This window comes from Stylophora pistillata, chromosome 6, assembly GCF_964205215.1.
Source record: "Stylophora pistillata chromosome 6, jaStyPist1.2, whole genome shotgun sequence".
NCBI lineage: Eukaryota > Metazoa > Cnidaria > Anthozoa > Scleractinia > Pocilloporidae > Stylophora > Stylophora pistillata.
Genome location: NC_142524.1, coordinates 34,872,903 through 34,897,390, shown reverse-complemented (window position 1 = coordinate 34,897,390; position 24,488 = coordinate 34,872,903). Strand labels below are relative to the sequence as shown.

The window sequence follows — 24,488 nt, the reverse complement described above, 5'->3', positions numbered from 1 at the left end:
CTGATTTGAGCTCTTTTCAGACAAAGCTGGTGTCATTCTAGCAACTGGACAGTATAGTACGAAAGAAAAATTCTGTCTGTAATCATTCTTGTGATTCATAAATCTGTGAGCTCACAGTCATCCCATCCTGTTTAAGGTACAATTCCCAATTGAATTGGACTCCAATCAGTCCTTTGGCTATGAATTAACACAGCTCATGAAGCTCACTACAAAACATCTCTTCAAGATTTTTCCTTGCCACAGCTTTTTCTCTACACCTAACCACCTGTCTGATACATCACCTGAGTAAACTGCTGCTGAATACTAACCTCATCATGAAAATTATGATACACCTGCAACAAAAAAGGCAAAAAAAGAGGGTTTATTGGTTGATTGGTAGGTTGAAAGTTGATTATCACTGAAATTTTCAGTTACATGCAAACAATGAAGTTGTACATTAATCATGTTTTTCTCATTGCCATCAATTAAGTTGCAGACCTCATGAAAAACACATGCATTGTTTCAGAGGGTTCAACAAGATTCTTTCCTGAATTGTGATTGGAGGATATTGATCCTTATGTACACTTTTCTGTACTCAGTAACAATGGCTTGTGTACTATACATTGGTGTTGTCTATGTCACAGAGACAGCTCTCTCTTGACAACTAGAAATACTCATTCACGATCCTTAATCATTCCACTCGGGTACTGGCAAGGGTAATTTAATGGTGAAACATTCCCACTGCTGCAAGGTGGGGATCACTGAAAAAAATACTTACAGTTATGTTTGCTCCACTTTCTGCATTTATCCTATGCATGTGTTTATGGAACTCTGGTCCATGACTATCATGATCCTGAGGGCAGCAACAATAGAAGCGACTTTGAAATTTTTTTTTGATGAAACATAACATAACGAAACTAACCAGCACTCTCACTGGACCAGTGGAGAGGCGACAAGTTGTAAACTTTCAGATTTACTGCAATTTAGAGAACACTGGTTGAACTGATAATGATTGAATAAATGAAACAATAACCATATAACATATCCTGTTCTTCAGTCACCTCCACTAGAAAATATCATCTTGAACAATGTCTTTTGAATATTGTTCTGTTTGATAAGCCCCCTTGTCAAAGCAGTCAGCCTGACAGTTTTCTTTGGAAAGGAAATTTGTTGAGAAAAGCTATTCATATTCTTCTATCTACACTGTGAACGAACACTTGCTGTTGCAAGGAGATTGTACATTTTCCTTTTTGTTCTCTCCATTTCTAATAGAATTGACGGGGTTCTTAAAGAAATGTTGATTCAACTTCACAAATACTTAAAAATGACCTAAAATCTGCTTTTAAATAGAGAAGAATTCATTGAGGGTGTGATACAGCTAAAGACAAAAGACTGAATTTTACTTTCACCTATAATAATCAATCAATTGCAAGCACAAAAGAGGTGTTTGAAGCTATAATTAATTACCAGAGGCAACTAACCTTGTTATTTTGTGTCACAAACAACAAAGCATGGATCATCTCATGCTAGAAAAAAAAATACAAATGTTATAGATTAAAGAAATACAGGGGAAAGCTTTACTGAAAAAAAAAAAAAAAGATGCATAACATGTTTATTAGAACAGCAGTGATTTCATGAATGTTTTCAGCCGGAGGGCAACTGGGTTTTCACAGGTGGGCAAAACTTTTTGAACTGAACTTCTTTATAAGATAAACTTTTCTCCAGATGGTCAAACCAGATGGACAAAACCGTCCTCACAACCTGTCAATTTGCCCAGTGCCCAGGCCCTTAATGAAACCCCTGGAACAGGAGCGATTAATTCACATTTCTTGTCTACAATTCTTTAATTCTGAAACCTTGACAACCTAAAAACAATCCTCCATTCAGTTGACATTAAGTGAAGCAAGTAAATGTAACGATAGTTTCTTAGAGTTTTACTAGAACTATCAATTACAAAATATAATTGTTATGATAACTTACCAGTAATGTTTGCACCAAGTCTTTTCTTGGACGCAGCTTGAGTAAAGGTGAACTGAGCCTGATAGAACACAATCCCCCTCTACCTTCATAACAGCATAATCCAGCGCATCTGACATGTAAACAGCAGGTCAATTCTAAATACATTGTCATTTTTCAAAAATTGTAATTCAAAGAAATTAAAAGGTTCATAAAATAACATACTGGTATGTATTAAATGCAAACAGAATTTACAAAACCTGGTAATATAGCTTAGCAATTTCACTCCCAACATCTCATCAGTAATTCTTTGTTTAGCCTGCTATACAATTCTTATAATTTCAGCTTGGAGATTTTGGTATATTGATATTCCTCTAATTAATGCTTTTATTAACCCTCATAACTTGTCTGCTTGATATTGTATTGGTATTTTGAGGAGAAATGATATCTTGGCCACTACAGGTAGTTTAAGGGTTAAATGTATCGCCAAATTTTTCAGAAAAATGGTTTGACAATATACAATACTACTGGAAGAACTCCCACTTACAACGTCATCCGTGGACTCCACTTCACTTCTACAGATGCCAAAATTCCTTTAAAGTAAGCATCATTAAATTGAAGAAATAATTGCCGTATGTCCGGTATAGGATCAATAAGTTCCCAAGATTCATCCACAACTGACACTGGTCTAGAAATAGCGTTCTTGCGGGAATTGGAAAGAACCAACGAATTGTGGGTTGAAGCTTCGTTCTCCTGTTCTTGATCGAGCTCTACTTGTAAGCTTAGGGCATAGGCTAAATCGGCATCCTCAGATACGTCGACCATTGGGAAACCGGTGGAATTTTCCGCCAAATTATTTGAAAATGACTTTACTCAACTATGGCGTTCATAACTTATCTGCTTGTGTATTCGAGCCAGTCTCCCGCGTTTCTACCGGGAAAAACTGGTACTCAAGCAAAAACAAAATGGCGTCGTCAGCCGGTCGTACTTTACGAGGCGCTTCTCGCTTAATTTTACAGGTAAATTCGCTATGATGATTCCTTGTATGACGCGTATATATTAAAAATTTGTTTCTCTTTTAAGGCTGCAAGTTCACAGTGTGGACGGATTGCGTCACAAGGTATGTGTCCTGATAGTAAATCGGAGAAAATATTGTGCACGTGTGTAAATCCATCAAACCAGCAACTTTCTCAATAGTTCTATGATTTCTAATCAATTTTGTGATCTGATGTTTTTAGCTGGAAGCCCAAAACTACAGACAGTGCGGGCTCTTCATCAAGCTACAGGAATGAGTTTGTGAGTACATGTTGGTGTAATTATATTTCAGCAATAGTTTGCGTTGCTTTATCAACATTTGTACAGCCAATCAGCCAAGATCACTTATGAATGGCTCTTGTTCTCTTCTCTTCTTAACTTTACTCCATGTTCCTGCCTTCCCTAGAATACAGAAAGAAAACATTTCCATTCTTCGAGGTCTACAAACACAAGACTCTCCATTGTCCGTCGTGTACAGAGAATGCTTCCATCTACGTTTACTGGAGCAACAAGTTGCATAACATAATGAAGCATGCTATTCTTACACTTGAGTAAAAATTAGTTCGAGCAAACTTGTTGACAGATGAAGAACTACAAAAGAAGACCTAGTTTTGAAAGTCTAGTGCCAGTTCCCTCACTCCTTGAAAAGCTGTTAACTCAGCCCCATTTGAAACTCTTATCCCTCTGACTTTGGGTCAACAATGCTGTATCGGGCAGATGTTGGTAAGAGTCCCTGGGTTATGGAATCAAAACAGCTTTCACATTATGCAGTTTATCACCGGTATGTTCAATTTCTTGGGTAAAATGCATTCTTTGTTTCAGAGTGAAGCAAGCCCAGACGAATTTTTCTGCTAGCATATCAAGGACAGCCTCTGCTTGTGTTATGATGAGTACAGGTCAGTCTAGATGGTAGTTTGGTTTTTGTAGGTTTTTGTTATATTTAGGTTCTTAGTTACCAGTTAGGATGAAACAAATGATATTCCCCTTTCCAGGGTATAAAGAATCACAACTGAAATTAGAAGAATTAAATTTGACTATCTTTGGTAGTCTGCCTTACAAAATGTATGTTATACATAAGACAGCTGAGAATAGCCAAAAGAGCTTGCATTTGCACAAAAGGTTTATTTTCAGTTTTTCAGTGGGTATGCATTTCAAGTATCAAAGCTCTCTCAAAGTTACAGAATATCTTCTAAATGTCACATTGTTTCACTTATTTTTATTTGTCTTTGAGATATAATGTATGATTGCACTTATCGAATACCATCTCCTTAAAGTTTATGTACAAATACCAGTGGCGAATCCAGACCTTGAGCTGAGGGAGGGGGGGAGTGGGTGGCATTTATGTTTGTGTGTATTCACCTGCTGGCTTTTCTTCCCTCTGCATTTATTTTCTTACCCAACATAAGGGAGGGGCCCAGGTCCCCTGTGCCCCTCCCCTAGATCCACCACTGTATACATACCTAGAATCTAGAGAACATTTTGAGTCAACATTGTGAAAACGGGAACCATATTATAAATGGTGAAACAGAGGAAACTAAAATGTGACAAGGAGCACAACTGAGGAAACATTCTGAAGACATGGAAACTTTCAGTTGCCAATTGGCAACTGGCTAACATCTAACAGTTTCATATTTGAGGGAGGGTAGGGTTAGTTTTCTGGACTGATCACAGAGCAATGCAAAGCCCAGTAAATTCATCAGGGATTAACTAAGTCATTTACATGTGATAATTGCTCTTTTGTCAATTCCTATGTGATGTATTAAAAATAATGATAGAAATGATTATTTTTGAAATATTTTGCTAACAGCCTCCCCACTTTCTACCTGTGGATCACTGTTATGCACTGGAAGCAGCTCAGATGCGATGGAAGGTTCTGCAGGAGAAGAAGAGGGGCTAGTGATTGAGGCGGTACAGAAACTTGAGGACTTATAGCATTGGCTTTCCTTACATGCAACAACTGTTGTGTGTAATTCTGTTCATTAGTAACAAATGTATTGTTTTATTGCCATTCCTGGAGACTTCTTGAACTTTGTCATTTTGCAAGGATTTCATAGATACAAACACTTATTAATTTTTTTGAACCAGGGTTGTGCATGCAGATTCAGGAAGTTCTGAAGTGGAATTTCTTTTAAAATGTAATATAGTAAGTTGTGAGGAAAAACCCACTCAGATAACAATGATTAGCACCACAAAAGTGAAGGTTTCATTCCAGTAGCTATAGTGTAATTTTTGTCAGGGTTATTTGAATTGAAATGCTGATAATTTTCATTGTTCAGTGTTAATATCTCTTCAGAAGTAGAATTATTAGTCAGAAAGTTCATTTAGGAATTCTACAAACAGTGTTATACCTGAAAATTTTGTGAAGGAAGTAATTAAAATTTGTAGTCAAAATACCATTGTTAATTACTTCTTTGAGGGGCAATACTGGGCAGTGTCCAGATGGATTTTCTGAGTTAATAGCTAGGTATTATGTTAACACATTTTTCACTTTAAAGTTTGTCATTAATATTAGTTTTCTTTTGCACGTTTGTCTACTTTTTTTATCTGAATTTTCTTCTTATTCTTGGTTTCATAGTATATTAGTGAGTTTAGGAACCTTCATGAAAATGATTGCTGAATTCTTAATCTTAATTCCAAGTCTTTGCGATGTTTTATTATGGATAGAAATGTATTTTCCAAGGAAATTCCAAAATTTTGTTCTTTGTGTGATGTTTATTGTATTATTTATTGTAAATTCTTATTGCCTGTAATACTGGTATATGCTAGCTTGTGATTTTTTAAAATGCTTGCTTACTAAGTTGTTCATCTTTCAATCTCATTAAAAACAACAGTGAAATGTAGTTGTACTGAAGTTGTCATCATTCACTGTTCCAGCCTATGCGGGATGTATTTTTTACCTCAATTGGGAGTGAAGTCGTAATCTGATTGGTAAATTTGCTCTAACTTGCTAATAAGAGTACAGATGGTGCTGCTCGCTTCATTGTGTCGCGCACTGAAAGAATAGTTTTATTTGATGTCAATATTTTGGTAAATTAAAAATTGACAGTGGTTTAGCATGGTCTATAGTCTTATCAATGATGATATTCACTTGTTGCACTCACTGGGTTGTGCCTTGTGAGTCCACAACATTCTGACCAATATGATGACAAGTGTTATGTTTTGTTTAATGACTCATCATTCGACATGAAGACCATGTCCTGTCAAGAATCTGGTCAAAACCTAAGCACAGCCATTCGAGCCAGGTATTCATCATGCAAATTAAGATGGTTCACAAATCACGTTTAATTCAGCTCTTCCTTCACAAGTCACGCTTAACTAGAAAAATTAGTTCACATGGACATGAAAAGTTCACTTGTTGCACTCACTGGGTTGTGCCTTGTGAGTCCACAACATTCTGACCAATATGATGACAAGTGTTGTTGATAAGAGAACAGACCATGCTAAGCCACAGTGGTTATCTCCTAATTTATTATTGGTGTTCAATTTCTTTCTTCCTGCCCTTTCTTACTTCTTCAAAAGACAGCATCTTGAGCAGTGAAAGTTTTTCTGAACCTCTTAATTCTTTTATTTATAATGCCAAAGGATGAAAAAGTAAGCATTTCTCCTCAAAGATTAGGATTTCTTTATTTACTGTTAACCCTATTTATTATAGGTTTCTGAAAGTGATGAGCCCTTAGATGCAGCAACCCGTTTATAGTTATTTGATATAACTATTGGAGATTGGAGTATTGCATTTTTTTTTCAGCAATGACATGAGAGGGTCCTGTATGCCCTTTGTAAAACTCAGTCAGGAAAAAATACTCAGCTTTTTCATGCATCACGAATAATATTAAAATTTCGTTCATGTTTATGCGAAATTTGAGACAATCACATTTGACATAAAAATGAAAAGTCATTAACTAATTAATATTTTTACATTTTTCTAGTCTTGGTCAGTCTTAGTGACAAAAGATGTAATCACTTATCTTATTTGTTCACAGACCATTAGTGGTCTGTTTAATGACTCATCATTCTACATGAAGACCATGTCCTGTCAAGAATCTGGCCAAAACCTAAGCACAGCCATTCGAGCCAGGTATTCATCATGCAAATTAAGATAGTTCACAAATCACGTTTAATTCAGCTCTTCCTTCACAAGTCACTCTTAACTAGAAAAATTAGTTCACATGGACATGAAAAGTTCTTACCATGTTTAGTCACCATTCACAAATGAGGAGAAAATAAAATCATGATTCCTGAAAAAAAAATTTCTAATCACGCTTCATGAAAAAGTATAGGGGACCTTCACAAGATATTAATTGTTCACTACTCTGTTCCATTCCATTGCTCAACAATTTGTCCTACGGCCTTCATTGGATCTTTTTACCATCTGGCTGGTGAAGAATGCACTATTTTATTATATTTTTGCTTGCTTTTTAACTAGCAGTTAGAATGTGTGTTAAGTAAAAAAGATTTAGGCCAGGTAGCTGCTCAGTTCAGTTTCAAACAAGGCTTACATGAATAAAATAAAACAAGTTTGTACAAAAATTTTTAATGGTCCTTGTTACATCATAATAGTAACTGAAATTTAACATAATCATTGAGTAACAAAAAAGCGGACAAAGAAACAAGCCCTGAATTTGGACATTAACTAATACTATACAATGTACACATCTTCTCTTGTAAAGGTTAATTATAAGCAAAAGTATATACAAGTCAGAGTGTTAGATCACTTAGGAACAGTTTTACTGGTCACTGGTACACGAAACCAAAATGCTAGACAGTGTTTTTAAATATAGAGTAAGAGTTTAACTTTTAACACTTGATTCTTACAACAGAATTACAAAGAAATACACCCTTCTTCTCAGACAATGTATACCTTGCAAGTAAATGAAACTGTGCATTCACTTACTTTGGACTATTTTGAGAGACATAAAATTATCTCCTCAAATGCAATATCTCTTAAGCGTATTTAAGGGGGCTCCCTTTCTCAGCTAAACTGAGTAATATAATGAGGCAGGTTAAAGAGCTCATGAGTCCATTGACTTGCTGAGTGGTATAAAAATTTTGCAACGGTTTTAATTAGCACACTGGCATTAATTCTACAGAAGCAAATATTTGTGGTTCAAGATGACTGAAATTCCACTTGGTAACTAATGTTAAAATATCAGCAGTGAAAGAAAAGTGATGATTTAAACTCCTGTAGCTTGTTGAGTACTGATAATGTTGAACAATCTTCCTATACAACTGAAATTTCTTGTCATACTATCATCATAGAAACTACCTTAAGGCAGATAAAAGTTTTTTCTAGTACTTGACACAAAGCTACCTAGACATTAATTAATTTCACACAAACATCACATTATGGTGATTAATATATTTATTCTAAGTACTTGCTTAATAATTGATGGCATTTTACCTTGTTTGAATGACTACAAATCTTTGCCCAACATACCCAGTGCACAACAGAGCATGTGCAGTTGATGGTTTTAGGGGAAAACAAGGAAGAAAAGATCTTCACCCTTTTACTTCCAAGATCTCCTTAGTGATTCTCTTTACTGTCTGACATACAATTCTTATGATGTTAGTTTGGAGAATTTAGTAATGCCTCAGCCACAAATAATCCCTTAACGGATGTTTTTCTTTACAGTCGAGCCTCGATTACCAGGACTTGTTGGGACTAGATGAAATAGTCTGGATAATTGAGGGTCCGGATAATCAAGAATATGAATGTTAATGAGGAACAAAAACTGATTTTATAAGAAAGCGACATTAAATCCTGAAACAAAACATTTACAAATTGTTTTCAAAAAAAAAATATGGTCACTGTCTGTTGTGAATACATATTCACTGTCTGTTGTGAATACCTCTACAAGTGTGTATTAACAATTTAAATGAATGAAACATGTTTTTACATCGGCCTAAAATGTTGAAGTCATTTTGTCTAAAAGAAGAACATTGCCTTTACTTCACTTTTCAACATTGTAGTTTTAAAAAGAATATGGCTGTGAATCTTGATCATGACCAATAAATATTCATGACAAAATTTGGACCAGAGAAAAAGTCCAGATAATCGAGAAATCCGGATAATCGAGGTCCAGATCATTGAGGTTCAACTGTATTCTCATGACTTGTATGCTTAATATTGTTTTGATGTTGTAAGAAGAAATTCTGTCTTGAGAGTTTAAGAGTTAAAAGGAGTTATATCACAGCTTTGGTATTGTGAAACATCACTGACACCAGCCCTGTATTTCCTTGTTAATCATTTTTAAGTCCATCATCTACTATCTGTGAAAAACTAGTTGACATATTGCTAAAGAGAATGTAAATTCTGGATTAGCAAACTAATATAATTATTTTCATCCTACACCCTAACTGTCGCTCCCTCTTCCATATACATTGTTGCACCCTTTTTTTTTCTGTGAATGTACACCATTGGATAAGGGAAGGTGTGGTTTAATGTCTACTATAGTTCAGAGAAATGGACAGTAACATTTCTTATTCCCTTGATCTCACTCCCAAAGAATAAGCCAGTCTATCAACATAAATCTTGGTTGTAACTTAAGTCTTAGTTATATGAACCTTTGAAAACAAGTTTTGTAGTCTTTTCAATTACCTTTCTGCTTTAGGAACAAAAATATTAATTGTTTAAAACTATTCCATTCCTGGTTTTCTACCAAAATCACAGAGCCCCTATGACATACTGCAAGACAGTATGACTTAATTTCATTTTTACATTGAAACATGCTTTCTATGACTTTCCCAGTGAGAATTACCACAGTTACTTTCATTGGTAACCACTTTCCTCTATTCCTCAGACTAAATTTAAACTAAATCTGCAGTACATGCATTCATTGACGATTAAATTTTATAAAAATGAATTTACAACAATAATTAATTTTAATTAAGCTCCTACAACTCGGAGCAAAGATCATCTTTGTGACCAAATGTCAACCATGTTGTCCAAACCCCATAAATAGCCATCCTCATGGTTGCCCTCCTCCCAAGCTGTTCTGTGATTTAACCACATTCCATCTTGAAGTGGAGTGGTTTTTCCAAAATCGATCATCCACACACTGGCCTGGCCATCTGCATCATGGACAAATAGCAGAGAACTACCAACTACCTGGGGTGTAAACAGATACAACAAATATGCTTAATAATAACATAACATCACACAAACTATATGTCCTAAAAAATCAGAGACAAATTTGGAACATTTGAGAGTTTTGAGAGTGAAAAATGAAAAAATAAAAAAAGGCCGTTTGCATGATCATTTACAAATGTGTGCTAAATTCTTTACAAGAGAACCAAATTGAAAATGTTAAAACTTCCAAGTTTAGGAAAAAGGATCTTCAAGCATGGGTAGTAAACATTCAAATCAAATCACATGCAAGGCAAGAATGGCATTTCTCACTCACCTCATGGGAGCGAAAGAAGGGCGAAGACTCTAAAGTTGCTCCTATAGCTTTTAGTCTCCTTATATATTTTTTCTGAAAAGATAGTAAACAATAAATCATTATCAAATAATACACTCCCTCATTATAGATTACAAAAAATCAAAATAAGACAGAAGACTTAGATTTATTTCTGTTAGAGTGGGTCAATCCCCAAACACTGCACAGACCAGACATCTAAAATTGTTGCCGGGGGGGGGGGAGGGGAGGGGGCATTGAAGGGAGGTGGCTATCAGTAAAGGATAGCCGGTATCTTGAGAGACTTGTTCCACTCAAACCTGTCCGTGATCTGTGTCAAATTCAAGAACAGTTTTAGCTGATGCTTGTCTATCCTATCACATACTTTTTGATTCTGCGCACAATTTCACTTTAAGGCAACAATAGATTTTTCCATTACAAAATACTTACTCTTATCTGATCATCATCACCAATAAATTCTGTAAAAACTTTATCAACATCCTCTTTTGTTCTTGTTTTCTTGAAATCTTTGTTGGGTTTCTCATCACCTTTCTACAAAGAAAGGGAACATCAAGATCTTACAATTATATATTAAAAAACCTTAACATGCAACAGTAAGTTATATAATGATGTCTATTAGACAGAGTGGTACATATATTTCCAGACAAAAATAAATTATTTGTAATTGAAATCTGGATTAAATAGTGAAGGTTTCACATTACAATAAGGTAAGTTATTTTCAGGCCATCAATGGAAGAGCCCACTAATGTAAACAATGGTAGTAACCCAACTGTAGGTCTTTCAGGGTTGTCATTTTAGAAGCTGATAGGTGGCAGAAACCTGCTGGCTTTCAGACCATTTTGCACCAGCTACTTGTGAATTGTGATCAAAGACAAAAAATTAATATTTTTCAACTGATTCTAACATCAACAATGTCTTGCTTAAAAAAATTACTCAGACAATTATGTCTCAGAATACTAGAAATCAGGTCTCAGAGAGTTGCACATTTCATATTTTTCCACCGTATAGTAGGGAGTGTTATTTTGCAACACAATCACAGATGAGAGTAAAGTAACACCAGTCCAATCCTGCATGACTTTAAACACTCTTTGACCATCAAAAATTACTAATAACACTCAGAAGCTAAGAAAAGATCAATGTAAGCTTGAAGTGCATCTTTAACCTTAATTCCTTCAATCCTGAAACCCAGGCTTGAAGTTGAACTCAGCTGCTCCCTCCACTGCATGTAACGCGGCTTGGTTATTCCACCTTCTCTCTTCTCCTCCTCCGTGGGTTCACTGGGATCTACTTCTACCATCTTCTGGAACAGATCCTACCAATTGGAATATGTAAAAAAGGATCAACTTTTTCACTCCAAAGATGCAAATTTCAGTTCTCTACACTATCTGCCACACACTTCTCATTAATTCTAAAGGAATTGATTTAACAAATTGACAATGGTTTACTAATAGTGTGTTTTTTACTCTTATCAACAACAATATTCATCAACAATGGTAGTTATCAAAAATGTCATGGACTCGGGAGACACAGCTGAGCGAGTCTGATGGATGGCTCAGGTCCAACACAGGGTAGCCCACCACAGAATCACCTTTCCAAAACTTTGTCAACTTCCAAGAAAACAAACCAATGACCCTGCTAGTGCTCAGGCTTGCACCTTATATTCTAAGTCCATTAAACTATGTGCATACAAGACTTGTAACCACCCCCCCCCTAAAACAAACCAATGACCCTGCTAGTGCTCAGGCTTGCACCTTATATTCTAAGTCCATTAAACTATGTGCATACAAGACTTGTAACCACCCCCCCCCTAAAACAAACCAATGACCCTGCTAGTGCTCAGGCTTGCACCTTATATTCTAAGTCCATTAAACTATGTGCATACAAGACTTGTAACCACCCCCCCCCCCTAAAACAAACCAATGACCCTGCTAGTGCTCAGGCTTGCACCTTATATTCTAAGTCCATTAAACTATGTGCATACAAGACTTGTAACCACCCCCCCCCCCTAAAACAAACCAATGACCCTGCTAGTGCTCAGGCTTGCACCTTATATTCTAAGTCCATTAAACTATGTGCATACAAGACTTGTAACCACCCCCCCCCTAAACTTAACAAAGTAAATGGGTTAGTAGGTGGTACTCACTTTTCTGGGTTTTGACTTTGCCTTTGCCAGTTCATCTTCTAAATATGTTCTAAGTGTAAAAGAGAGCAAATAAGATTTCTATTCACAAAAATGAACATATCAAACAATTATTGTAAAATCTTGAATACCAAGAAAAGCTTCAAATGATTAATTTATCAGTTTATAACAAAATTTCTCATCATGATTGTCTAATATAGCAGTATTTGATAAACACATAATTATGCTAATGTATTGATGTTGATGGGTGCCAAAAACTGTCAATGATATTATTTTGTTGCGAGCTCTTGTCAAGAGCAGCTGATTTTTCCAAGGACACTAAAAATACATCAAATGGTGAAACAATTGACTGTCCAGAGTCCCCAGACATGCAGTGCCAAAACAAATCACATTCAGCAAATTCAAGAAATAAATAGTGCTGACATGAAATTACATTCTCTAACCCTCTTCTGATATTAGTGAACTAGACTAAAACATGTAAAGTTTTGCAAAAGATTGATTAATAGGCTATGATAAAAGCATGAGGCAAAGTGGTACAGCTGTACCTTATTCCCATTTTACAGTCCATGACTGAAGGACTTTCAAATTCTTGTAGTAGATCCTGCATTTCAAGATACCCTTCAGATTGTCAAGGGCAATCCAACAAACAAGCAAATCAGTTTAAAATGATTATTAAATGGTCTGAAAGTTTGGAAGGAATATCACACCTGTCCAGCATGGAGAAGACTAAAAAAAATTCTGTGTGGATTCCCTTCAGAACACTCTTAAGTACACATCTGCACTACATTTGTAGAAAACTATAAAACTGCAAATTTGCTAAAGGCATTAATAATTATATTTTGATAAACACCATCAGTCATTTTTTTTTAAGAGAAAGGATACGTTCTCCACCTTTGTTAACTTCTCTCTTATATTCAGGGATATAAGGTCTCAAAATGTCTTTCATAAGCCTCTCTAGACATTCTCTCTCTTTGTCTGTGGATTTCTTCAGAATTGTGCCATTTTCTCCTGGTTTAAAACACCCTAAAATAATGAAAACAAAAGCTCTGATTACAAAATGGTGATCATACTCATTTGGACTTTCCATTACATTTTCCCAGACTTTTTCCATGGTTTCCAACTGGTGCAAAAAAAATCTTTAAATAACAGTATCTCTTGCTTTGTTAAATCAAAATTATACCTGTCCAGTAATTTGCAGTAATTTTCTGTAACTTTCCAGGCCTTAAAAATGACATTATAAATTAAATGTTATGAATTTCCCGCAGCTCTTCCATGACCCATACACATCATAAAATGAAATTCACATCAGATCATTTAACCACCACAGCTTCCACAAGGAAAGTATTAGTAACAAAAACTAGTATCAAATATGAAATTGTTAGTCGGAACAGTTTTCAATTGACTGTTGATAAACCAAAACAAATAGTTATCACAATGGCCTTGACCACATCAAAAGTTAACATCACTATCAGCCCATAAGGAGTAACAATAAAACCAGACCAATTACCAGGGGCATATGCTGCATTGGATGAAAGAATGGGAAAAAGTGAAGAACAGCTCCCCAAAAAACTGTCGGCCGCCTGTTGACCAACAGTTGGCCAACAGTCAGCTGACTATTGGTCAACTGTTGGCCGACTGTCATTTACCGCCTTTTAAGAAAATCTTCTGCCAACAGTCGGCTGACTGTTGGCCGTTTGTCAGCCGACTGTTGGCAGCATGTCGGTAATTTGTTGGCCACGTGTCGGTTGAGAACCCCTGTTGAATACCAGAAAAGCCTCATCTCGTATGGAAGAGCATTGCATATCGACGTGAAATGAAACTTTCTCACTTGAGTCAGCCATTTTGTTTTGGTTTTTTTGGGACAAATCTCGTTCCAATCTCCAATGTTTAGGTTTTTTAGGTACCAAACCCCTCACAATCCCATCGTATCATCCTTGCAGTCAAGAAGCAAAAAATTTCTTTACAGTGGCTTCTTGCAGCTTTTTTTTTTGCTTTACTGAATGTAAGCAGCTTTTATTGTTTCTGACAAGTGACTACATAAAAAAAATAATAAACTAACTAAAAATATTAACCAAAAGTAAACTCAAACAGACAGAGATAATTGAAAGTCCATATATGACATCCTAAAACAAACCGCAATGCATTATAGGGCCATTTCATAGATAAACTTACCCAGGACATACGATGATGCAATTTTAGCTCAATTTGTAGTACATCATGCGACTGATTCTACTAGAACGGTAAGGGTCGAGTAACTGCGATGTCTTTACACTTGTCAAATTTTTAAGTGTCAATTTGCTGTTGGTCAACTGTCGGTCAACTGTTGGTATACTGCCGGCTGACAGTAGGCCGACAGACTTTTAGGGGAGCTGTTCTTCACTTTTACCAAAGATTGGCCTCAACAGTCAAAGAGGGAAGAAAAACAAAGTAATCCAAAGTAGTCCTGAATTACTAATAATACTCAATTCAAGATTTCTGTTTAAGTTAAGAGTTAACAATGACCTTGATGTCCAGCTAGCTGCACCCAGGGGTACTTCTTTTTAAAGTTCTGTACAAATGGAGACCAGTGGATCATACTACGAATTTTCTTCCAGTGTGAATGGGTCTGCAAGACAACACATCACTTTTAACAATAAAAATAAACACAAATAATACTGCACATTGCAATCTCATCAGAGGTAAAGTTTACTACTAGCTAGATTTCTAGAGTATGCTCACTGTCTCTAATTTGAAACTAAATCTATAAACATGCTTCTACAAACTTTTTGGGACACAGAGTTAAAATCAGCAAAAGATACTGAGTTGTGCTGCCTGCAGGAATGGAATTGGTGTGTAGAATCTAACTTGTTCCCAGTAATCTGTCATCTCCTTTTTAGAGGGGTGGGTGGGTGGGTGGGTTGGAGGGGATTCTATGGGAGGGGAGGAAGGGAGGGGAGAAAGATGAAAAGGAAGAATATTCTCTTCTTTCCCCTTCCTCGATCTCTTTGTTGCCTTCTTCTATGACTTTTCCCTATTTCTCCTGCTCTTCTAGAGACCAATAAGAGACAACAAGGAACAAGTTAGGTTCAACATTTCCAGCTCTCACACTTACCCAGAACAGATTTTCAACGCTTTCATGAATAAAAATATAGCCCCCTCAAAAAGAAGTAAAAACTTAACTTCAAATCACTCCCCTTCTATGAGAGAAAATGTTCAGTTCAAATTCACTTTTACAACAAATTCAGTTGTATAATGACTGTACAATAATATTACTGGAAGTTTGCATTTTCCATTACCGTTAACATCAGATAGCCTCTAGCTTTGGGCACCTTACACAAATCTAGAGGTTGTTTCTGACTGTGGTGGAACTTGAATCCTACACTACATGTGTACATCTTCATGTAAAACCCATATCAGTTAAACATATTACCAAGTAATTTGGATATATCAACAAAGTTGAAATGGTAAATTGGTCACCGTAATGATTACAAAAGCTGACATTTCGAGCGTTAGCCCTTTGTTGGAGCGAATAGAAGAATTGTGGTTTGTGTGTGCTTTTAAAGGCATAAATGGAGCTACGTCATTGGTGGGAACATGGCAACGAGAAAAACACGAATAAATTAGTGGAACGAAAAGTGTTCATTGATCCCTGTGGGATATTACCAAGTACATTGTTGATCCAAAGACAAATTCTATTTATCAAGTGTGGGATACAATGAAGAGATTCAAAAACAAAGACGATAACTTGCATTTGTGAAACAACTGGAACTGAAAACATTTTTTAATGCTTTGAAACCTGAAATGAAATTAGCTACATGTGCATGCAACTGAAATATTTATCTTAAATCTGTAAAATGAAACTCATTTCAAGGTAAATGAATATTAATAGAAGTGAGCTTAAAAATGACCTTTTAAAATTTTAAAAGATGTTTAACTAAAGTGAATTCACTAACATAAGTTATGTAGCACAGGACTGTTAACACAGCTGTATGCAACACAGACACTTTTCACACCCAGACATTTTTAACTCACCACACATTAAGACTGTCTCAAAGGCAATAAAAAATATCCCATTTAAAATATTCTGACTGTAAATCAATTTAAGTGATAAGCAAGGCCATGTTACCCGGGGTAAATTAGGAGACAGTATCTTTCGGTGTGAGAAATACACTATATTCCTTGCTGTTATGAGGCCATCAATATTTCAAAAGTTTTAAATAAAATCTTTCCATATTTGTACATTTGCTCATCAACCATTCAAAAGCTTTCAATGTAAGCCTTTTAAAATGTGAATTGGGAAATATGGATAGAATACTACTGGATACCTCTTTTCATTCTTGGTAAATGAATACTCCCTTGTCAAGACCTTCTCTATAAAAGATTTCAAGGTGGTGTTAAATTGAATTGTTAAAGATAACCTGAATTTTCTACACTTTAACTAATATTTAACCTTCAGAAGAGACAAGAAGAGATTTTGTATGTTCAAGAAACCAGACTGTTTATCTACAAGCAGGTGTTCATGTTGAATCATAAAATGCACACAATCAACTATTAGGTTTTTAATCCTGAAGGAGAAAAATAAAAAAAAATTATTTTACCTTCAGATGATTTAATGTTTTGTAATAATCTGGGTTGCAATTGTGGAAAAATAAAATTCATAAAAAGGTTGACTGTCCTTCATTCACACCAACTGTCTGAAGAAATATTAATTGTTATGTAAAACTCTCCCAAAGAATAACCTGAATTATAAGCAAGAAACACCTATAATGACAAGTGAATGTAATTTAAAATGCACATGCATGCCGGCTGGGTTTCAGTGGCAGGATATTTAACGACCAAGGTTCCGCACAATTGAGTGCCATAACTATACAAACATCTACCTGTAATTACTGTAAGAGGAAAGGTGAACAATGGATATTTCATTTCCAAGTAACTGCCCTCTGGAATCATGCTAAGCCTCAGTAAAACACATTTTGTACCACCATGAATCTGTGACCAAAGACAATGCTTCCAATTTGGGAAAGAAATGGTAATTTGAAGGGAGACAAAATAATATTCATGGAAACTTAACTATGATAAGTACTAAAATGTAAGTTCAAAATTAAGATATTTCTTCAATTTTGCCACAGATCAAGCAAATTCTTTGAAGTTTTTCAAATTTTTAAGTTACATAACCTGGTAATAGGATATACTTTAAATTCATTAGTGAAATTAGAGAAAAAAGTATGGCATAACACCAAGAATTGAGAATTTTTTTTAAGAAAATCATTATATCCAGTTGCAGTCTGACAGAATAATCCCTATAGTTTTCTATGATTCCATTACTCTTAAAATTCAGTGATCTTATTAGGTTTTCATTTTAGAATCCTATAAGGATTTTCATATTCATTACAGATTTTCATTTAAGGATATTACAAAATATATTGAGAAGCTTAAAATGATCTCTATATCATCTAGAAAATTCTCTGTAAAGGGATCTAACCACAATCTCTCATAAATTGCCATTGATACCATCTGTAAAATTCTTGAAAGAGCTTAGTCTAATAATTGAACATATTCTTATTCATTGTATGCTAACCTTCAAGATCACAAGAAGCGTTGAAATATCCTGCAGGCTGTTTTTCAAAATTATGGAAACATATATTGGCTTCTTGATGCAAAACATGCAAGGGAGTATATTCCGTATATCACACAAAAACTGGTTCCCGACTCTGCTGTTTCTTAATGGCCACAAAAAAACTTCCACAGAACACAGTAATTTCCACTTAAAAATGATAAAACATAATTGGGAATAATTATTAAATAACGATGACACAGGCCAAGAATAAGTAAGAACTGAAATACTCCATCCCAAACCACAAAATAATCACCAGCTTACATTTAGACATGTTAGACTAATGCTACAAAATGTCTAGTATCTACCCTTCAAATGTAGGTGCAGAGTTGTAAAATAGTGGCAATGATATATGTTGTATCTAACATCAAATATGTTAATAACTGGTAGCTCTTCAAAAAGCAGTAATTATAAAAAAAACAACAACAACAACAACTTCAATAATTTTCTAAACATATACTAATAATTCTTAGCTTTGGAAAACGACACCTAACCAAGTTGAGGTGTTGCACATGAATAAATGAAAAAGAGATAATTTAGCCGAGAAAAAGGCACAATTTGAATAACAATTAATTTTTCATTTTCCCTTTTTAAATTAAAGAACCCAGATCTTTCAATTTCATTCTTACATAGCACCTTGGTCTCCAATCACTTCTTGGAAAATCAACCAAAGTAACAACTAACAAAGTACTCTCCCCAAGATCCAAAACATAAATATTAACACTAATACTCACTGACCATGACAATTTCAACAGTTTACAATTCTTCATGTATCTGTTAAATCACCTTGTTTGAAAATTCTATATTTTTTTTATTTAAAATGCATATAATATTCAAAATAAATCATACAAAGATTTCAGTTAAACCTTTATGCAAATATTAACATGGCACTCTATCAGTAGCTTAAAAAAAAAAAAGAAGATAATTTTGCAAGAATCCTGATAGTTTTATATAACTATTCCAAATGAGAATGCCCACTATAAATAACCACACAAACTTCACAACAATAAAATTACCGGTACATAATATGCAAAATAAAACCATATGATTTAATTTTACTTGCTAAACATGTCTTTGAGTTTCTTGAAATTTTACAAAAAGAAACACATAACAAAGTTCCTTGTTGTAACAAAAACTGATTCCAAAGCTATCTAGAATGAAGGACAATTTTAAAGAGATGTCATATTTGATTTTGGAGAATCACTTAAAAGGAGAATAATTGAAATTCATTTTATAACAAAACTTGTAATGAATAATTTGTAACTGTCCTTCAAATAAGCTTTTAAAACCCCTTGTAGCACAATTTCTGTCACAGCTGATTAACACACTACTTATGACCTTTTCGCTTATAAATGTTACGTAATTTAGCTTTCATCATGCAAAAAAAAAGTGCAAAACACCTGACATAAATTATCTAAAACTCATGAAGTCATGAAGAGTTTCAGGCTTCTAAAACATGTTTCAAAATGCTTAGTTTGTGACATTTCTTGTATTGTATTATGACACATCTTTCGCAATGCATAAGTTTCCTTAAATGTTGCCATGCTTCACATTCAGTGCATAGTTGTTGCGTACATGTAAGCTAAATTTGTAAACGATTGTAACGAGTCATATCCTACAGTCTGAAAAACACTCTTGAAATTTCACTAAGATATTAATGTGTCTATTTTCTCCAAAAATTTTCTAAAGACCCTTTCCTTAGCCTCTAGGAATTAACATATGTGTATGAATTGATGAAAAAAGTTATTTTGTGGTTAGCCAATGTTTTTCTGTCATTATTGCTAATCCATTCCAAGTCTTTTGTTTTAATTCTTTTCAATGGTCATCAATGCCAATAATAACTAAAAGTTCCTCTTATATTTTTCTGTGCATGTGATGAAACGCCACTCGTATCATCTTGCTTGAAGTCATCTCAATATTAATAACAAATAAAAATATTTTAATATTATAGTGAAACAACACTTATGATTTAGATTTTTTAATATTCCAATGTAGCACAAAGGACAAGAAAGATTTACAAAATAAAATTTTGCTCCAAGTGTAACAGCATATTGCCTGCTTGATCTTGGATTTAATTGAGAGACCAAGACAGTGTTGTCATATTGATAACAAAGCATTGCAGGTCCCCTTAATTTCAAGGATATCCTTCTTTTCTTGTGAGTGACACAAGCTTTCTGGTGATCACAAAAAGTTCTGTAATTTAGTAATTAATACGCTAGTGTCTATAAGTCCAAATTTAACTTCTTTGCCAAACTTAGTACACAGCCTCTTGCAGGTGGAGGGAATTTTTGGACCACAAACAAGGACATTTTGTAAAAGAAGTTTGTGATGCCCTTGCAATTGCTACAATTCACAGTGCGCTAAAAAGTTGAAAAGAATAATTTTCATCTCATTATTACAATGTGAACATCTGTGATCACAGGGAACATTTTAACACCTACCTGAATCTAAAAGGAAAATTGCAATTTGATCTCCTGCCCTTACAAGAAAAAATTGATGAATAAAAAATAAAAATTTTGAGTACTTAAATAAAGCGAAAATCAAAGCCATACAGACTATCTAAAATCCTTGGCCATGCATTTCTTTGTGTATTATTGATAGAAATGTTCACAAAAAAATACAAAAGTAAAAAATTTAATTCATTCAAACTCATATAATAAAATGATTTTCTCTAATTGATTCATCTAAGTGCTTAACTTTGTAACCGATACGCTATAGCGAAATGAGATTTTATCACAGTGCAAAAATAATTAGGAAAGCACGATCAAGAGGCCGAGGTACACCGAGTGTTGTTTACATTTTATATCCCTCTTTGAGAAGTTTTGCCTCAAAATATTTTATTTATCTATGGATCGAGGAACAATCGATCGGCGAGCCAACAATTTCCAACCGAGAGATAATGACGTCAATCGCAGCTAATGGCTACTTATCGTGACCAAACCTGTAGCGATTGGAAATAAATAAATTTGCAAACGTTTTTACCATCCATTATCAATGCCTACGGTAGAAGTAAAAAATCAAATATGTGAAATCTCGAGTTGCTAAGGAAAGCTCTACTGAACGCAGCTAGGTCAAATAAACGTGATCGAGATCAAAACAAACCAGAACCCATTTCAAAAAGAAATTTCGGCCACTTTGAAGTTATAATATTAATATTCAGGCAATGCTTGCTGAGATAAACATATTTCATGTGAAACATCAACAAAAGAAGCCTTCCTCATCCGCAGTGCTGCCAAAGCAAATAAACACTGAAATACTCTAAGTAAACGTTCACATTTTATGACGTTAGAAGAGGCTTTATTTATTCGGAAACTGAGCGTATTTCATTTAAGTTTATAAGCTGTGAACCACACAATAAAACAAGGCTAGCAAAATTCACAAAAATCGTGCAAACAAGGCGACATGATCGCGATGCACATAGCAAGTACACCAGGCAAATAAACTGACTGAATTTTCAACAAGTTTTAGTTTTATTTAGGTACCTTATCAGATTTGTCGTCTAATGGTTGCCTCATTTCGTCATCTGATGGTTCATCGTCTGTGAGGATCTCGTTTTCCGAGCAAGAACCGTAACTTGATAAAGAACAAGTATCAGTACCATCTTTTGCCAACATGGAGGCAGAGAGATCGCCATTCGTGTCCAACATATCGATGGTTTTCCCTTCAACCACACACTCCTCCATAACCGCCGGTGTTATTACAACTACCGGGGTCGTCGCTAACTGGTTAGACTGATCTAAGCAAATTACATCCTCGTTATCATCTGTTTTATCGCAGGAACTCGACGCTGGCGATCGAGTGGGCAATCCAAATTCATCATCCCCCGGGATAGTTCTACTCGTGAGCGTGAGCGCCAAATTTGAGTTGATTCCTGCGCTGAGATCTAAATTGCCACCGTTGGTTTTCGTATTCGAAGCACAATGACTTGGTCTAGTTTGTTCACGCTGATCACTATCCTTTGTAGGCTTCTTTGAATCGGCTTGAAGGGTGCTTTGATTGTATTCTACATCAGCATAAGTTAACATACACTGCCTCAAGGGTGGGGTATTATTTGATAAGTCAATTTCGCCTCCTTCGCAGTTATTGGTTTGATCGCAGTTGTCGGAATGACTGTTTGTATTGGAGAAAACATGTCCTTTCAGTGACGCTATTCGATCGGCCAAGGCTTGACTAGACATTCTTGAGAAGAAATTATCTGTCTCTGAATGGCAATTATATTTGTGAAGAATTTCTTCCACGAATGCGCCCGTCGTAGACGTCGACCTCCATGTTTTTCGACGGTCGCTCATCGCATTGCATGGCCGAATTGAATGTGTGATCCGCTGACTGAGTCCGATGGATATTATCTTGGTTCTAAGAAATCCTCGACAGAAATATCGCTTCTGTTTACTCCAGTGCGCGCGAGTTCGTTTGAAGTTGGCTTATCCTGTCTTACGGATACTTCTATTTTCCATTCTTGGATATAAATACGCTCTGTTGATTCGCTTGACGAGAGACAAATTTCGAGTTTCGACGCACTGTATATACAATAGATTACTACACCTGGAATCAAAGCCGTGACGACCGCAGTTCCACAGGTCGGTTCCAACATCAGTTAGAATGGGTATCAAACTGACATCAGTTCGAAATCAATTAAATTGGTTCCTTTCGATCCGCGATTTCTCAGCACTCTTCAGTCGCAGCCTCGCTGGAATAGGGCAAAATTGTCACACGTTCCTTCCTGTCGCTCGTGTCAACGGAGCAATCAAAATGTCAGAACATTTGTCCTCAGACGATATAAAACACGAATCCCTGCAGTAAATTCCGTAGAAATTCCATTTGAAGCCGCAGCAGTATAATCTGGTATATTCTGTTAGGTTAGAGACTCATTTATTTGTTTTTACAAAAATTTATACCTGACATATACAAATAGAAAAGACAAGTGATGCGAATGAATGTAAATGTCACTTTCAGTAATGCTTTGACACATCGGATCGACTGATGTGAAGCTTTGACACTTTCAAGCAAGCAAAGTCTGTCGATTTCATTTTCTATGTTTGGAACGAAATTTGTTCCATTATGATTTTTTTTAGTGATGTATGACCTAAATCAGAAGTAAACGAAAAACGTGCAATTTTGTAATTCAATACTTTCAATTTATTGCAGCGATCGAGCTCTAGAATTATCTTTCATTAGAATTCATCAAGAGGCCAGGGGGAAAGAATAAAAAGAAAAAACAAAAATGAAAAAGCCCGGAACTACTCAAGGGACACATCAGAATTGTTCATCGTATTGTCTGGCGCATATGTCGTTATTACATAACTATAACCTTTCCTCAAATAAATTTCACTTATGAAAGGTCTTTAAAAAGGAATCAGCACACTTCCACGGTCAATTTTTCATTTTCTTACAGGGTCTTTTCCCTAAGTGTGACTTTTTCAATAATATGCTTACGGACCTTCAGCTTGGTTCAAAGGAAACAGAAAACGCTCCTATGTATTATTCAATCGTTATTTAGAATGCCTTCGGGTATAATTTGCGGCAGCCATGTTGGTTATGCTGACGTCAATTAGGGTAACGGTTCACATGAAAGGATTCAAAATGTCTGCAATCGCTCTGCCTGACATGTCGACCTGCCGAAGGGACCGACCATTTAACTTTTAAGGGGGGTGGGGTGGGTAATTTTGAAAAAAAATTTCCTCCAAGCGAATGTTGGAACAAAAAAATTGCATGCAGTCTAAATGTAACAGAAAAAATGTACCAAAAAATCGGGAAAAAAAAACCTGCACAGCAGATTGCTAGAAAAAAAAATTTCTTGATGACCAGAAATCACCCACTCGTACTCACCCCCTCAAAAGTTAAATGGCTGGCCCCTAAAAAGACCGGTTACTTTGTACTTTGGGCTGCCTTTAATCTTTTTATTGAACGCGGAATTTTCAGTGGAAAACAGGATGCAATTGCTTTTCCCAAGAAAGAATGAAAGAAAGAAAGAGAAAGAAAGAAAGAAAGAAAGAAAGAAAGAAAGAAAGAAAGAAAGAAAGAAAGAAAGAAAGAAAGAAAGAAATAGAAAAAGAAAGAAATAGAAAAAGAAAGAAAAGAAGAGAAAAATAATACATTAATCGAACGTATGGTACCGTATTTCTGCATATCGTTTTTTACCGAAGTTACCAGAAACTTGGACAAGTTGATTCGTTCAGCTAACTTCATGCCGTAAGAGAAATTCAGTGCTTTGGCAGAAGTTTTTCTGTCGCAAATAATAGATCCCAGGCTGTCAAATCTGAGAAGGTGTGCTTTAAAAAGGCTAAGATTTGTCCCATTCCAATTTTTCTTCGGGGAAATTTTGCACACTGAAATTCCCATGGGTTTTTTTTTTTTTTTTCAAATTTGTAAC

The 24,488-nt window shown here is 35.3% G+C and overlaps 3 protein-coding genes across 3 annotated transcripts in view; 1 reads left to right on the top strand and 2 right to left on the bottom strand.

The window, feature by feature from the left end:
- LOC111347707 (DNA-dependent metalloprotease SPRTN) overlaps positions 1 to 2,848 on the bottom strand; it is a 4,331-nt gene extending 1,483 nt beyond the window's left edge. The window contains exons 1-5 of the mRNA XM_022954924.2: positions 2,483 to 2,848; positions 1,960 to 2,068; positions 1,461 to 1,505; positions 758 to 832; positions 309 to 332 (exon numbers count right to left, since the gene is read on the bottom strand). Of these exons, the coding sequence (XP_022810659.2) occupies positions 309 to 332; positions 758 to 832; positions 1,461 to 1,505; positions 1,960 to 2,068; positions 2,483 to 2,760 (531 nt within the window). The 5' untranslated portion in view covers positions 2,761 to 2,848. The remainder of the gene's footprint in view (positions 1 to 308; positions 333 to 757; positions 833 to 1,460; positions 1,506 to 1,959; positions 2,069 to 2,482) is intronic.
- Positions 2,849 to 2,866: 18 nt separating this feature from the next.
- LOC111347350 (uncharacterized) lies at positions 2,867 to 5,810 on the top strand. Its single transcript, XM_022954603.2, has 5 exons — positions 2,867 to 2,954; positions 3,019 to 3,055; positions 3,174 to 3,231; positions 3,793 to 3,866; positions 4,778 to 5,810. Exons 1-5 carry the CDS (start codon positions 2,901 to 2,903, stop codon positions 4,900 to 4,902), a joined length of 348 nt encoding a protein of 115 aa, XP_022810338.2. The 5' UTR covers positions 2,867 to 2,900; the 3' UTR covers positions 4,903 to 5,810.
- Positions 5,811 to 7,485: 1,675 nt separating this feature from the next.
- On the bottom strand, positions 7,486 to 23,457 carry LOC111347359 (inositol-trisphosphate 3-kinase A). Its single transcript, XM_022954613.2, has 9 exons — positions 21,601 to 23,457; positions 15,028 to 15,130; positions 13,408 to 13,548; positions 13,071 to 13,143; positions 12,529 to 12,577; positions 11,548 to 11,697; positions 10,815 to 10,916; positions 10,371 to 10,442; positions 7,486 to 10,075 (listed from the first exon to the last, which is right to left on the bottom strand). Exons 1-9 carry the CDS (start codon positions 22,405 to 22,407, stop codon positions 9,881 to 9,883), a joined length of 1,692 nt encoding a protein of 563 aa, XP_022810348.2. The 5' UTR covers positions 22,408 to 23,457; the 3' UTR covers positions 7,486 to 9,880.
- Between the last annotated feature and the right edge of the window lie 1,031 nt (positions 23,458 to 24,488).